A 14,648-nucleotide genomic window follows, 5' to 3' on the forward strand; every position below is an offset into this window, starting at 1 on the left:
AGCAGTCTTCAAAGATAGTGGGTCTCCCTTTACAAATTTGTTCCTCACTGTTGTGGTGGAAGGTGTGTCCCCTGGGCACTCCTTGTGTGGGTCTGTGGATCCAATTTGATAAATCCACTCTAACATGCCAATTTCCCTAAGTCTTCGGTTACTATACAGTACACCAAGGCAAATCTGGTACTTCAACTTGATTTAGCGTAGGCCACTGCGTAATCCATGCTTCAGCAATCCAACCAAATAAACTATTAGATCCTTTCCTAACCTCTCGAGCTGAAACACCGAAGAATCTGTGCTTAGTGGGCCCATGTCAATAAACTCAGACTGATCCATCTTCATGTCCCTTGCACTATTATCCCACACCCTTAATATCCATTCTCACACATATCCCCCAAGTTTCTGTTTGTATATATGAGAAAAATCAAGCTGCTCTTTTGGAGTGTAGCATACCTCCTCCTGGGTCATACTTTGTATTTCGTCTCTTGGGGCTCACAGGGACTTCAGTCTAGTCATAGGTCTAGAAGCAAAAATGGGTAGTGGGGGTGGTTCCTGGGGACATTCACCTAAGTCTTGTAAGGGATCTGCTTCTGGCAATGTCCTATACATCGCCCCCAGGTGTTCTCTCAAAGACTCTTTAGACACAGCTGGGTTAATCTCAGATAGGGGTGGAAGGAATAATGGTTTTACCTGGGAGGGTAAAACAAAGATGGAGCACCCTCTTCAGATCATATATCCCCATCCCAAGTTTCAGGATCCCATTTCCTCCCAATCGATACCCCCTCACTTTAACTTCAGATGTCATTCAAGGTCAAGAATTCAATTGGCATTGTAATTCAGCCACTCTTACAGTAAGACCCTGGGTTTGGTTTTCAGTAATATCAGGTCTGTTACTACAAGAAATGAGACTTTCAGGGCATGAATGGCAATTTTTAGGCCTTTTATGTGGCAACTGAGCTGTGACTCTGAGAGGCCCTGAGCTCATCTCTTTTGCCAGTTGTTCTAGCGAAAGCAGGACCGACCATCTTCTTTATACTTCTCATTCTGACAAAACTGTAGAAAGGTTATCAAATATGCAATCATCCAGAGCCTTAGCTCTCACAAACATCTGATCCACCGATGGCGATATTTTGAGTATTTCTATTGTCACTTCATGGCATGTGTTAGTGCCCTCTTTGCTACTGGAGGCAGAGGCATCAGTGCCACTAAGGCTAGCCAGACTTGAGAACCAATTCAGAAAACTCATCCTTATAATTCTGTTCCTCTAGAACCACTCTCAGTACCAACGATCTTTGGGGGGGTTCTCTAGAGAAGCAAAACCAGTGAAGTGTGTATGTACATATGTTGAGAGATTTATCTCAAGGATATGGCTCACGCAGAGGATGACAAGTCCCAAATCCATGGGTCGCGTGTCAGGCCAGAGGCTTCTCCTGATTCATGTGGTTGCAGGGGCTGACGAACCCAAGATTGGCAAGTCAGATGACAAGCTGCTGGCCCATGGGGCTGCAGAAGCTGATAAATCCCAGAATCGGCAGTCAGATGGCAGGCTACTGGCTCAAGTCCAATGATGACAAATTGGATGCAACATCAGAGCAAGCTTTGCCAGAACACCCATATATGTCGTATGCAGGCCACACCCCCGAGGAAACTCCCCTTACAACTGATTGGCTGATCACATTAGATCACATCCATGGATGATGACATCAGATCACAAAATGGAGGGTGATCACATCATTACAAAATTGCCAAATTACATCATTACACAGCTGCCAAGTTATAACTGCCAAACCACTGAGAACCACAGCCCAGGCAACCTGACACACAACCTTAACCGTCGCAGTACTTGACTTACGTCAAAATGGACTTATGATGGAGTCGTTGTAATGGAACCCCATCGTAAGCTGGGAACTCCCTGTATCTCAAAACATCGCTTTAATATTACTTAAACACCTAATAAAATTTGCTCCAATGATTATACTAAAACCATATTTTTTGGATTGTGGAAAGCTGAGTGGCCTCTTACATGTGCTTTAGAATAACTAGATAGCCACTGACCCTAAAGGAAGAGTTTCTTTCAGGCCCACAGATAGCAAAAGGAGCTGCTTCACGCTGACCCAGGAGTGATGTGCAGAAATGTACTAGAGATTTTTAACGGATGTTAAAGAAGGCTGAATAAACATCAGTAGTTGAAGACACTTTATAACCATGTCTGACTTCAGACTCTGTCACATTCTTCCTTCCTCCTTCAACAAAAAACAAAACAAAAACACCACTGTTATTATTATGGATTATGAGATTTATCTTCCTTGGTCTATTTTAATTAAAACATTTTAAGTAAGTTAAACCTATCCTCTGAATATACAGGGATATGAAGGAAGATGGAAAGATATCCTAAAACCCAGAATTTTAGAATACATCCCACAATTTGTCTTAAAAATGTCCAAGTATACACATATGTATAATACGTGTCAAGGGGAGCAGACTTCTGAATGCTTAAGCTTTGAGCTAAAAAAACAAAGATGACATAAGGCAAAATATAAACATAGACTTTATTAAATGCTGCTCAATCCCCCAGTGAAGATCTTTTGTTACAAAACAGTTTTCCACACAACTGCAAGTTAAGAGATTGGAATGGTACTCTGATAACAAAATATATGAGAAATACTTGACCAAGATAAAAACATACAACACCTCTACAATCAGCCTTTTCAGAACTCTGGCAAAGCCTACTGCATTTCCTTTTCATCAGCCAGGCAGTGACAGCTAGCAGTCTGCATCACCTCACTGTGGGACCCAGTCTCCACCCCTGGGTCAGGAGGGGCTAGTGGAAGGGCAGGGTGTCAGGACTGGAAAGGCCCGCCTTCAGCTTGGACAGAGGAAGAGGAGGAATGGATGGAGAAGAAGCTGTTCACCTGCGCTGCCTCTACTCATCTGCGTTCATCACTCTTGGGAGTTGCAGAGGAAGGGAGATATTCACAAGGAGCAATCTTAATAATTTGGTTTACTTTCCCAGCTTTTATTTATATTTTGTGCTTTAAAAAGCCTGGAAATTTAAGTTTTCTGCTCAAATTCCAGAGTGCAGGTAATTCCCTCCATCACATTTCTGGGAGAGATGAGGGGAAGGGAAAGATTATACCTTAGTTTTATTTTAGGAAATACTCTTTTTCCTAGACTCTGACTAAGGTCTGCAGCAATGTGAAAAGCACATTATAAAAGAGAACAATGTACAGAGCAGGCCACCACCTATGTGCAATGTAATCAAAAGAATTCAAGTCATAATTCTCACCACTCCCATGATTATCTCACTCGTGTCACAGACAGAATTCATTCACTGCTGTGAAACTTCAGAAGTGACCCAATCAATGATTAGACAAAGGTTATAATATACTGTGACCATGATAAAACAGGGCTATGTTTAGTCCATATATTTTTTCCTTTACAGTTGCCAGGAAAAAAGTTGGCCTTTTAATTATATTATACTGATGAGGTTTGTTTCGCAATTTTTACATATCTCAAAAAAAGTGTACAAAACTGTGCCTATCCAGCAGAGGTGGCAGGCGTTTTTTTTTTTTTTTACTCAGCACTTGTACTGCTGAGAATACTGTGCATGTTGTAAGCACTGTTCTGCTTTTCTAGAGCTTTCTTGAGCTTTAGCTCTTCTAACTTTTTCCATAATTCTTCACGTTCCAATTCCTTCTTTTTCTCTCTGTAGACAAACCAAAATTTTTGTAATGAGACATTTTTATTTCAGAACCTAAAGAAAGGTACTATATTTGGCAGTTTGCTGGAGAAGACACTGTTCACCCACACTCACTGAAGTTCCTCTAAGACAGTCTTGAAGTTCAGTCACCTGGAGCACCTGGCTTCCTGCGGGTATTCCTGCGGGTACTCCTCTAAACGTAATTATTAAATCTGCATGTCTCCCAGACCAGCTGACAGTCCCCACTCTCCCACACTATCCTCACCGCCCCACTGTTTCTGCTTTACCCTTTACAAACTACTTTTGTGTTAACTTTCTCACGTAAACCTCTCTCGTGTGGGCGCTGGGGCAGTCACAGTCACTCTCGCCAACACAGACTGAAGGGCACGGCCACTAGGTCCCTGGAGCCCTTTCCACTCACAGAGGGGGCTCTGCAGCACTTGTCTAGCCCCTAGCCAGACTCAGCCTCGATCTTCTGTCTCTTACATGTAAAACTAAAACTTTAAGTTTGAAAAATCTCTCTCTCCAAAAAAAATAAAAAAGGAATGTTGTTTCAATTAGTTCATTTCGATTCTAAGGAAAACAACCCTGAATAATTTGGACCAAACTATTCTGAAAGGCCCTATGACTGTGTAAAAGGACTTACACTTCTGTGGTTATACGTATATGATTTTAAGGAGACAAAGGTGTGGGTTTATGCAGATACGGTAACAACTGATTTTTCAGTTTATTCACAACTGTGAATAAACACTTTTCAAATGTAAGTTTCATATGATTCTAACCATCATTTCTTTCTTTCCATTGCCTCCTGGGGCTCAAACCATGTACCCAGTTCCTATTCCTTCCTAAAAGCTGCTATTTAAAGGAAAGAATGCACTAAGCTGACGGATGGGACAGGATGCTTTCTCTGCTTGCCACAAGAAAACCATAACTAGGAATCTGTAGTAAAAATATATCAGCTTTTCTAAATAGGTAACTATATACTAATACACTTATTACAAGTAAATAACTATTATCCTCAAATAATAGGTGGGCGCAGGTACAGCAGTCACTGTCCACCTTCTTAAGTTTAAATAAATACATGAGAAGGAAGTGATTTTTAAGACTATTGGGTAGTAATTTATCAAATTCTCAAAAAGATAATTACTAAGCCATTTTCCTAAAGGCTGATGTGTGCTATCATTTTTTCTTTGTATTTTACTGCAAGGAGAAAAATGTTAAACTCTGAGCTGCAGGCACATCATTGCAAGAGTTCCCTCTGCCCAAAAGGGAACTAGGCTGACTTCAAAACACCACGTTGTTAAAATATGCAGCTAAAAAATTACCAAGTTATCCTGCAAGGATCAGCTGACCAGTAGAGCTCACTGTGAAAGCCCACGTGGACAACAACTTTCATAAATGTAAGAACAGGAAACCTAACTGTAAAAATTAACATCTAAAAATCAATATAAATTGTATTTTACAATGCAAACGCTACCAGTGTGATGAAAACCAAGGCCAAGAATGAGACAGACAGGATTTATGATCCACCTTTAATTATAATCTGACTTTAAGCAAGTACATTATAGAGCAGCTTTAAACAACAAATGTCATTGTAATTTCTGCTCAACAAATTAATAAAAATATTGGCACTAGTTTATCTGGAAATGACTTAAAGAGTTTAGAGACTTTAAAATAGTAATGCTTAATGTAACTGACTTCTTAAACATTATGTTTTTAACTTAGATACCTTACTGAACTGAATCTCATTCGATTAATCTAACATGCAATAATTCGGTAATTCAAAATAGCAAATACCTTTGTCTTTCAGCTTTGTATGAGCTAGTAAGGTCATCAAAAAGCTTGCCATTCATCTCCATTAGCGTTTTCAGCACATTGTATACCAGCGCTACAATGGTCCTAAAATGAAAATAAGCCAGTGCGGGGTTACTGCTGCTGCTGACAGACAGGAACTGTAACAGTGTCCTCTCTAAAGGGACTGATATTGGCTGATGTGTTTAATCCATTTCAGAGATGATGAAACTGAGGCTCAAGAGGTTCAGTACTTTGCTCAAGATTTCACAGTAAGTGGTGATAGCTAAAAATATCTGGTTATCTTCATTTCTGTTCTAGGGTCTCCTATCTAAGACCCTGAGTAACAGTATTAAAGATAAAAAAGATCAAACTACAATAATTTGTAAGAAGAAAAGTAGAAAGCAGGATAAAAAGGATCTTACAGAAGTCAGGTAATATATGCATCCTAAATTCCCCGTATATGGCCTTCTAGCAGTTCAGCTTTCCCTGGGATGGTGCTATCTGTGGAGGTGAGGCTACAGCTGGGTGTAGATCCACACAGCTCTGCATCAGCCTGAAAGGTGGGTGCACCCTCCACAGATGAGGACTGGTCTTACCAATCAGGGTTCCACCATACATGGGTGAAGAATGTTATACCAGGTAAGTGCTACTTTCAAGGAGATTTGCGATTTTAAGTTGAAATTAGGACCATATTAAGGAGCATACAGATACATACATGTACAACCTTATAAAGCTATATTTACAGAAAATACAGAACAAAGTTAGGTGGTGTTAACCTTTGAATAAGTTCCGAATCTGCATAGATTTCATGTATGCGTTAGAAGATCAAATGACAAAAATGCTAACACACACAACACAAGAAGACACGATCAGCATAAAAGGTACTTACGGATTCCAGTGTTCTTTGGAGATTTTGTACAAACTGCCAAACATAATTGGCAGGATTTTGTCGATGTTCTCCTCGATTAAACTGAGAATATATTCATTATTCCAGAAGTACAAAGCCCTCTCAGCGACCTACAAAGACATTAGAGACGTCAAAACCAAACGGCGACCTACAAAGACATTAGAGACGTCAAAACCAAACGGCGACCTACAAAGACGTTAGAGACGTCAAAACCAAGCAGCGACCTACAAAGACGTTAGAGATGTCAAAACCAAACGGCGACCTACAAAGACATTAGAGATGTCAAAACCAAACGGCAACCTCTAAAAGACATTTAGACGTCAAAACCAAACGGCGACCTAAAAAGACATTTAGAGACGTCAAAACCAAAAGAAAGAACAGTATAAAATCAAAATGGTATCGCTGAAAACACACCTGAAAATGAGAGCTGGATACGCACTTCGATATCTGTTTAAAAAGCGGCTCTTCAATTTTTCTGAACTGTGTTGGCTCAATGACATCTAAGATTTCTTCAATTTCTCCTAAAAACATCACCTAGGTTGAAAAAATTTTCTATTAGGAACATAATGACAAAATAATATCCGATGTTAATACAGAAACCATACAAATGACATGGTTAATCTACAAATGACACAGTGAGCAAAAAGGTCTGGATGGCGCGTGCAGTTTAACGCAGTACACAGCGACCTGCCGGGTCTCCCGAGCCCTTACAGAAAGGCGGCTGCTCTGTTGCAGGGTCAGGAGAGCCAGTCCCAAAGAATCATGGCTTTTAGCCCTGGACTTGAAAAGAGAGCCTGGTAGAATCAAACTGCCAACCTTTTGGTTAGCGGCTGTAGCTCTTAACCACTACGCCACCAGGGTTTCCTCTAATAAAATACGCTACATTTAATGAACAAAGCCCACCTCTTTCTGACTGCATGTTTTTGGCCAAAATTTTAGCAATCCTCTGATCACCTGCAAAAAAGGAAAAGGTTAACATGAGTTACACAACGTAATTTTCAATTGCTGTGATTATATCAATATTCATTCTAAAGCAGATCAATATTATTTAATATTTAAGTGTATACCCAGACTTTCTGCTCAGCTTTAGATTTTTATTAGTTCAATAAAGAGGGCCTATTATGTACCAGATACTGTTCTAGATGGTACGGGCACAGTGGTGAACAAGACAGATTAAGTCCCTCATTTCATGGACCTTACATTCTAATAAGTGAGCAATTAAAAATAAAATACAGTAATTTTAATAGTAGTAAGTGCTATGAAGAAAAAGGAAAATATGATAGTAACTTCGTGGGGTCCTCACTACCAACTTGGTGGGGAGGTTATTTTAGAGAGCAACTTTTAGGGACAGGTAACTCCTGTTATTTAAACCATTATGAAACACAGAAAAAGCCAGAAAATTTCCCATTTCATAGCTAGAACAACCCTGATAACCAAAACGAAGCAAAATACAAGAAACGGACCATGGATTTAAATGAACGTAGTTGCAAAAAACTGTACTAAACTGAATCCAACAGTCTATTTACAGAATGCTGCTGCAAGCCCAATTATAAGTTATTCCAGAAATGCCAGGATGGTTCAACTCGTATTTAGAGGTTAAAGGAAAAAACAAATCTATGTGATCATCTTAAAAGATTCTGGAGTCACCTGATATTTTTTATTTACTGTATGTTCTGATAAAAGTTTAGGAAGCTAGAACTAAGCATTTATCAGAAAACACCAGCAATGACCTTGCATAATGGTTTTACAAACAGGCTGTAAAGCCATCTGGGCCTGGTGCTTATGGGGAAATATATCTTTGACAGCCTTTTAAAGTGCATTTCAGAGTTATTAGTCTGGTCTGGTAATGACAAACAATCAAATTAAAACCGGGAAGAATACTGATCTGGTACCAACCCAGTAAGAAAATTTGCAAGAAATGCTTAAGACATGAAGAAAAGTAAAACTTTACTGAAGATCATGAAAGACTACAAACAGATGAAGTAATTTAATACTGTACACTTTCTCCTCTATTTAATCCATAAATTTAAGTTCAATCAAATACCAATTGAAGTATTTATTCTAAAAATCTACAAATGTACGCAAATAGCCAAGAACTTTTTTTTTTTTTTGAAGGCAGGGAAGGCAGACCTCTAAGATGATCCCCCATGATCCCTGTCTCCTGGTATTGCCCCCTTGTGTCCCCAATCCCCTGCCCTTGAGTGTGAGCTGGTCTAGTGACTTGCTTCTAGCCAGGAGAATGTGATAAAAGTGACGGACTGCCTTCCATGAGCAGGTTACAAAAGATTGTGATTTCCATCTTGCTTGCAGACTTTGGAGCCTTGGTGGCACAGTGGTTAAGAGCCTGGCTGCCAACCAAAAGGTCAGCAGTTCAAATCCACCACCTGCTCCTTGGAAACCTTAGGGGGCAGTTTTACTCTGTCCTATAGGGTTGCTATGAGTCGAAACTGACTCGAGAGCACTTAACAACAAGCGACAGACTTTATTGCCTTCTTGGCTTGCAAGCTTTGAGGAAGCAGCTACCATGTTGGACAGGCCCATGTAGACAAGGAACTGAGAGTGGTCTCCAGCCAACAGCCAGCTAGGAACTCAGGCTCTTATTCCAACAGCACTCGAGGAATTGAATCCAGCCAACAATCCTGTGAACCTGAACCTGGAAGCAGGTCCTTCACCACCTGAGCCATTATGTGAGACCCAAGCCCTAGCCAGCACTAGGACTGCAGCCTTAGGAGACCCTGTGGCAGAGGACCCAGCTAAGCTGTGCCCAGATTCCTGATCCACAGGAAGTACAAGATAATAAATGCTTATTATTTTAAGCCGGTAAGTTCTGTGGTAATTTGTTATGCAGTAATAGAAAACTAATACAGTTCTTCACCCTTATCACACACAAAAATCAATTTTGGATGGTACAGTGGGTTGAATGTTGACCACCCCCCGCCCCCACCAAATACGTCCATATCCTAATCTCCAGAACCTGTGAATGTGGTTCTCTTTGGAAAAAAGGTCTTTGCAGATGTAATGAAGTTACAGATTGAGAGGTGGGACATCCTCGCTTCTGTGGGTGGGCCCTGGACCCTGTGACAAGTGTCCTCAAAGGGCCACACAGAGGAGAGACAGAAGGCGGGTGGAAATGTGACCACGGAGGCAGCCACCGGAGTGACTTGGCCACATGCCAAGGACATCTGGAGCCGCAGAAGCTGGAAGACGCAAGGAAGAGAGTCTGCTCTAGAGCTTCCAGAGGGAGCACAGCCTTTCCAACACCTTCACTTAAGACTCCGGCCTCCAGAACTGTGAGAGAATAAATCTCTGCATTTTTATTAAGCCACTAAGTTTGTGGTTATTTGTTACGGCAGTGCTAACACACGGATACAGAGGAAATAAAGACTTAGAGGTTTAGGTTAGCAGCCTCAGCTCTTAAACACTGTGCCGCCAGGGCGCCCTAAAATATTGAGAAGGTCTAAAATATCCAGTAGCTATACTAGAGAATGTTTCTATAAACTCAGGGAGTAGAAAGATTTCTCTTAGCATGACATCAAGGCTAGAAGCCATAATGAATTTTACTACACTAAAAAAATATTTTATTCTGTAAGGCAAAGATTAAAAACAATATATTCAAAAGTTTAAAGAAAAACCTCAAGTGGAAAAAAATATTTGCAAACTATAAAAGGGGAAGGTTTAAAAGTAGGCAAATGACAAAGAAACAGAAATGATCAATAAACATATAAAGGATGGCTCGGTCCCTGTAATAAAGAGCCAATGAAAATAAAACTCCACGCCTCCTAGACTAGCAAAGACTTAAGAAGCTTAATATTCAGTACTGGCTAAGGTGAGGGAAACAGGCATTTTCACACTCTGGACTGGGATATTATTAAATTGTGCAATCTTTGCGGAAGGCCACTTGGAATATGTTAAAATTTGTATGTATCCTTTGACCCAACAACGTGGACTTTTTAAAACGTTTTTATTTTTAAAAGTTTACATACAGTTAAAATTATTTTTTCTATTTTTGGTGTACAGTTCTAAGAGTTTTTATAGGCGTGTGGATCTTTGTAACTACTACCACAGATGGTATAGAGTAATTCCTGCACTCCCCAAAATGGCCTCACCCAGCAGCATATTTTCAGCAGTGAGAAACTCTAACTCAAAAACGGAAAAAAAAAAAAAACAAAAACAAACCCCAACTGCCGTCCAGTGGAGTCCTACTCATAGCAACCCCACAGGGCAGAGTAGAACTGCCCCACAGTTTCCATGGCTGTAAATCTTTACGGAAGCAGACTGCCACAGCTTTCTCCCATGGAGCGGGTGGTGGGTTCAAATCACCAACTTTTTGGTTAGCAGCAAAGCACTTTAACCACTATGCCACCAGGGCTCCTTCAAATAAGTATCCATTAACAGAAAACCAAAAAACCAAACCTGTTGCCATCAAGTCAATTCCAACCCAAATCGGCCCTAGAGGATAGAGTAGAGCTGCCCCAGAGGGTTTCCAAGGAGCAGCTGGTGGATTTGAACTGTGGACCTTTTGGTATGCAGCCAAATCACTTACCCACTGCACCGCCAGGTTTCCTCCATTAACAGAGGATTGATTAAATACATTAGAGTGATCTGTACAATGGAAATTAACGCTACCAGTGAAAAAACGAAGCCAACTGATATGGAAAGATAGCTGTGTTGTATTAAGAGGTGAAAAAACCTGGTCAACACTATCCTACTGTTTAACCTACAAACGAATATATATGTGTAGAAAAAAATGTCTAGAAATATATGCACCAACTTATACGGCTATCTCTAGGTACAAGGTCACAGGGAACTTTCACACTGTGCTTTATATGTTTTTGTACTGTGCAAATCAATTTAACACACCTTACTTGTAAAAATAGAAAAAACAAAGCCATTTCCATTTTAGAAAATAATTTCAATGAAAGATTTAGATACACAGAGAGGAATGTAATAAACGAGCCAAAACTCCGACTTATTTATAATTTGTAGGAGGCTTAAAAAAAAAAATTTTTTTTTTTTTTGGATATAGATGCCAGGTGTTATGGACTGAACTGTGTCCCTCAAATATACTGAGTTGTAAGTGCTAACCCCTGTTGTGGTTATAATCCCATTTGGGAATGATTTTCTTTGTGATGTTAATGAGACAGTATTAGTGTAGGGTGTGTCTTAAATCAATCTCTTTAGATACAAAAGGAACAGACTAAAGAGGCAGGGATGTAGGTAGATGCCAAACCACGTGAGGATCACCAAAGAACCCAGAGCCTTTCCCCAAACCCAGCAGAGACAGAAAGCCTTTCTCTAGAGCTGGGGCCCTGAATCCCGCCTTCTAGCTTCCTAAACTGAGAAAACAAATTTCTGTTTGTTAAAGCCACCCACTTGCAGTATTTCTGTTTAGCAGCACTAGGTAACTAAGATACCAGGTTTCCAGAAAATGAGTACTAAGAATAAACCCAAATAATATGGCCATAATTTTGGTGTTAGAATAGCCCACAGTATAAACTGCAAGATCTCTTTATGAATTGAGAAAGATTTCCCTTTGTTAATCTGGGCTTTACCTTATTATCTCCTCATCCTGCTCCTATTTCTAGCATTTCAGCTCCCCGAAACCAGGTACCTGACCATCATCTCTCTTCCTGATCTTCCACTCTCTAAAAAGAAATCGTCTATCTTCCCTATCCACCTCAAATTTACTTAAGTAAAATTACATTTGTTTACTATTTACCAAGCATCGATCATGAATTATGGGTTTTCTTTTTCTGAATTCTCATGGGACTTAACATTGATTTAGGAAATAATATTGGAGTCATTATTCCCTGTCCTTGAGCGTGGAGAATGTGACCCAGCTGAAGCTGGGCTCACAAGGACACATCAACTGGGCCCTGGGACAAAGACAATTGATAGAAGAATCTTGAAAAGTATCTTTTAGGGAAACTTTCACATATACCAGAACACAAAAGACTTTCCACTCTTAGCTTTTTCTGTTAACATGTAGTGAACAGAAATTTGCTGGACCAATGAAGACCCTCCTGACTGTTGTTACTGAAACCTGTACCAATGATTGTCGAGAGGGACAATTCAAAATGTAGGATCACAGTTTCTAGCTGATCTGTGAAAAGGTGAAGCTTTCAGTGGTTTTGCCTGTTCTGTAGTGTTAATATATACTGATGATTCTGTAACCTTCCTTGGACTCAGGCAGACGTGGCTGTGGCAGCGTGCTTGTCCGTTTTCCCACCTCTGTCTATTCTGTAATATTCTCTGGACTCGGGCAGATGTGGCTGTGGCAGCGTGCTTGTCCATTTTCCCATTCTTGTTTATTCTGTAATATTCTCTGGACTTGGGCAGATGTGGCTGTGGCAGCACGCTTGTCTGCTTCTCAACTTTGTCTTTTTGAATATATGCCAAATAAAACTTTCTTTTTGCTTTACTAAACTTGGTTATTTTTTACACTACAACAACACTGATTTGTACTAAGTTTTAATCTACTTTAGAGGTTTATGTGGTTTCACATATAAGTACTGGGCTTCTAACATCCCTGATTCGTCTTTTAAAATGGTTTTCAGTTGTTTTCCAGAAAGAACTGTGAGTCTAAAAGTCTAAAAATTCCCAAAATCAAGGAGTGGAAAATATCTTTTGTTTCTTTACACAAAGTTCAAGTCAAAGGAAGAATATTAAGCACATAATTTTTTCAAGCACTCCTAAGAACCTCAGAAGGTCCTTTATAGAAAATTTTATAATTTTAGTTCCTCAAACCCTTTGCTATTTGTTAAGATCTTAGCTTAACTATTTAGATTTAAAATGCCAAGAGTGTTCTATGCTTTTATTTTTCTACCCATTTCACCTTACCTCATCTTTTGTTATTCTTGAATCTTCAGTTAATTTTCATGACAATTAATTAACCTTTTACTCTTTCCTACATCTTCATTTTACAGGCAAATAAGCAGTAGCATTCAAAACTGAAATGGTGTGCTGACTCATCAACAACCTTTATTCCAAGGTTATCTAATCACCAAAGGCAAGGAAATGTTTTCAGCCCCTATCACGTGGTTTATCACTAACAAGAGGGAAAATCATACTCCCCCAAAAAAACAAAAAACAAGGGAATAGTTTTGGGACCCTCACCGAAACCCACTGCCATCGAGTCCATTCCGACTCATAACGACCCTATATATAGGACAGAGTAGAGCTGCCCCATCAAGTTTCCAATGAACTCCTGGTGGATTCGAACTGCTGACCTTTTGGTTAGCAGCCGTCGCACTTAACCACTGCGCAACCAGGGTTTCCCGGACCGTCATGGTACACTTAAATTCTAGAAGATGAATGAACATTAAAAACATCACCAGCACCTACAATACCACGTATATAAAATGCCAAACTGTGGTCACCAGTGCCACACCATACATCTCAACCACTGTGTAAACATTAACCTAAATCCGAGTTGTTTATTCAAGACACAGAGCTTACGACAACGTCCTGCTTCTCCCAACCCAACTCTCTGGATGTAGATGAACCTCACATTTCTTCTTCATGATTTTAGCTCCAAGTACATTCCTACTACTGTTTGACTAGTCTAAAGGGCTATAAAGAAAGCTACGAGGTAGACGAAAAACACAGAAATCAATACAACACTTACTGGTTCTGTCAGGGTTGCATCTTTCTCCAGGAACTGCACCACGCAGTAGGCGAGCTGAAACGAAGAGAAGGTTTATAAATGTTACTGAGGAAAATCACATTCAGAGGCAGGATTTAAAAAGTTAGCCAACAAAAATGACTACCTCACTTTCACAAGTTTGTATTTTAACTTATTTCAAAATGTAAAAATGAATATACTCACAACTACGCAACTTTTTAACCTTTAAAGTAACTTCTAGTTCAAAAAAGAGAATGTTCTTTAGTACTAATTTTTGAATATAAAATTAACTGAAATAAGAATAAAGCTAACATTTTAGTTTTTCAGCATGTTTCTACATATATGTCTATGTGGAGAATACGGTATTACAGGTAGCCCCCGACTTAGGCATATCCGAGTTACGACAAACCGCACTTACAACCATTTTTACACACCTTGTTGTTAGTGATGTCTACTACACAGTGTTGTAGCACACAATGTGCTGACGTTATCACTTTCATGCCAACCCCCAGAGCCGAAAGATGATGGGATTTACGAAGATACTGGTAATAAAGGGCAATAACAATGAAGACTTCCAAAAAAAAAAAATGAGGCATTCCACTTCAGTCAGGACTGACTTAGGATGGAGG

The 14,648-nt window shown here is 39.8% G+C and overlaps 1 protein-coding gene across 2 annotated transcripts in view; it reads right to left on the minus strand.

Moving 5' to 3' along the window:
• Positions 1 to 3,543: 3,543 nt before the first annotated feature.
• Positions 3,544 to 14,648, minus strand: part of PPP2R5A (protein phosphatase 2 regulatory subunit B'alpha) — a 96,472-nt gene continuing 85,367 nt past the window's right edge. For both annotated transcript variants that reach the window (XM_064276929.1, XM_010601748.3), the window contains exons 8-13: positions 14,023 to 14,076; positions 7,299 to 7,349; positions 6,810 to 6,929; positions 6,378 to 6,505; positions 5,492 to 5,593; positions 3,544 to 3,700 (exon numbers count right to left, since the gene is read on the minus strand). In XM_064276929.1, the coding sequence (XP_064132999.1) occupies positions 3,568 to 3,700; positions 5,492 to 5,593; positions 6,378 to 6,505; positions 6,810 to 6,929; positions 7,299 to 7,349; positions 14,023 to 14,076 (588 nt within the window). In that variant the 3' untranslated portion in view covers positions 3,544 to 3,567. The remainder of the gene's footprint in view (positions 3,701 to 5,491; positions 5,594 to 6,377; positions 6,506 to 6,809; positions 6,930 to 7,298; positions 7,350 to 14,022; positions 14,077 to 14,648) is intronic.

This window comes from Loxodonta africana, chromosome 25 (genome assembly GCF_030014295.1).
Source record: "Loxodonta africana isolate mLoxAfr1 chromosome 25, mLoxAfr1.hap2, whole genome shotgun sequence".
NCBI classification, from domain to species: Eukaryota; Metazoa; Chordata; class Mammalia; order Proboscidea; family Elephantidae; genus Loxodonta; species Loxodonta africana.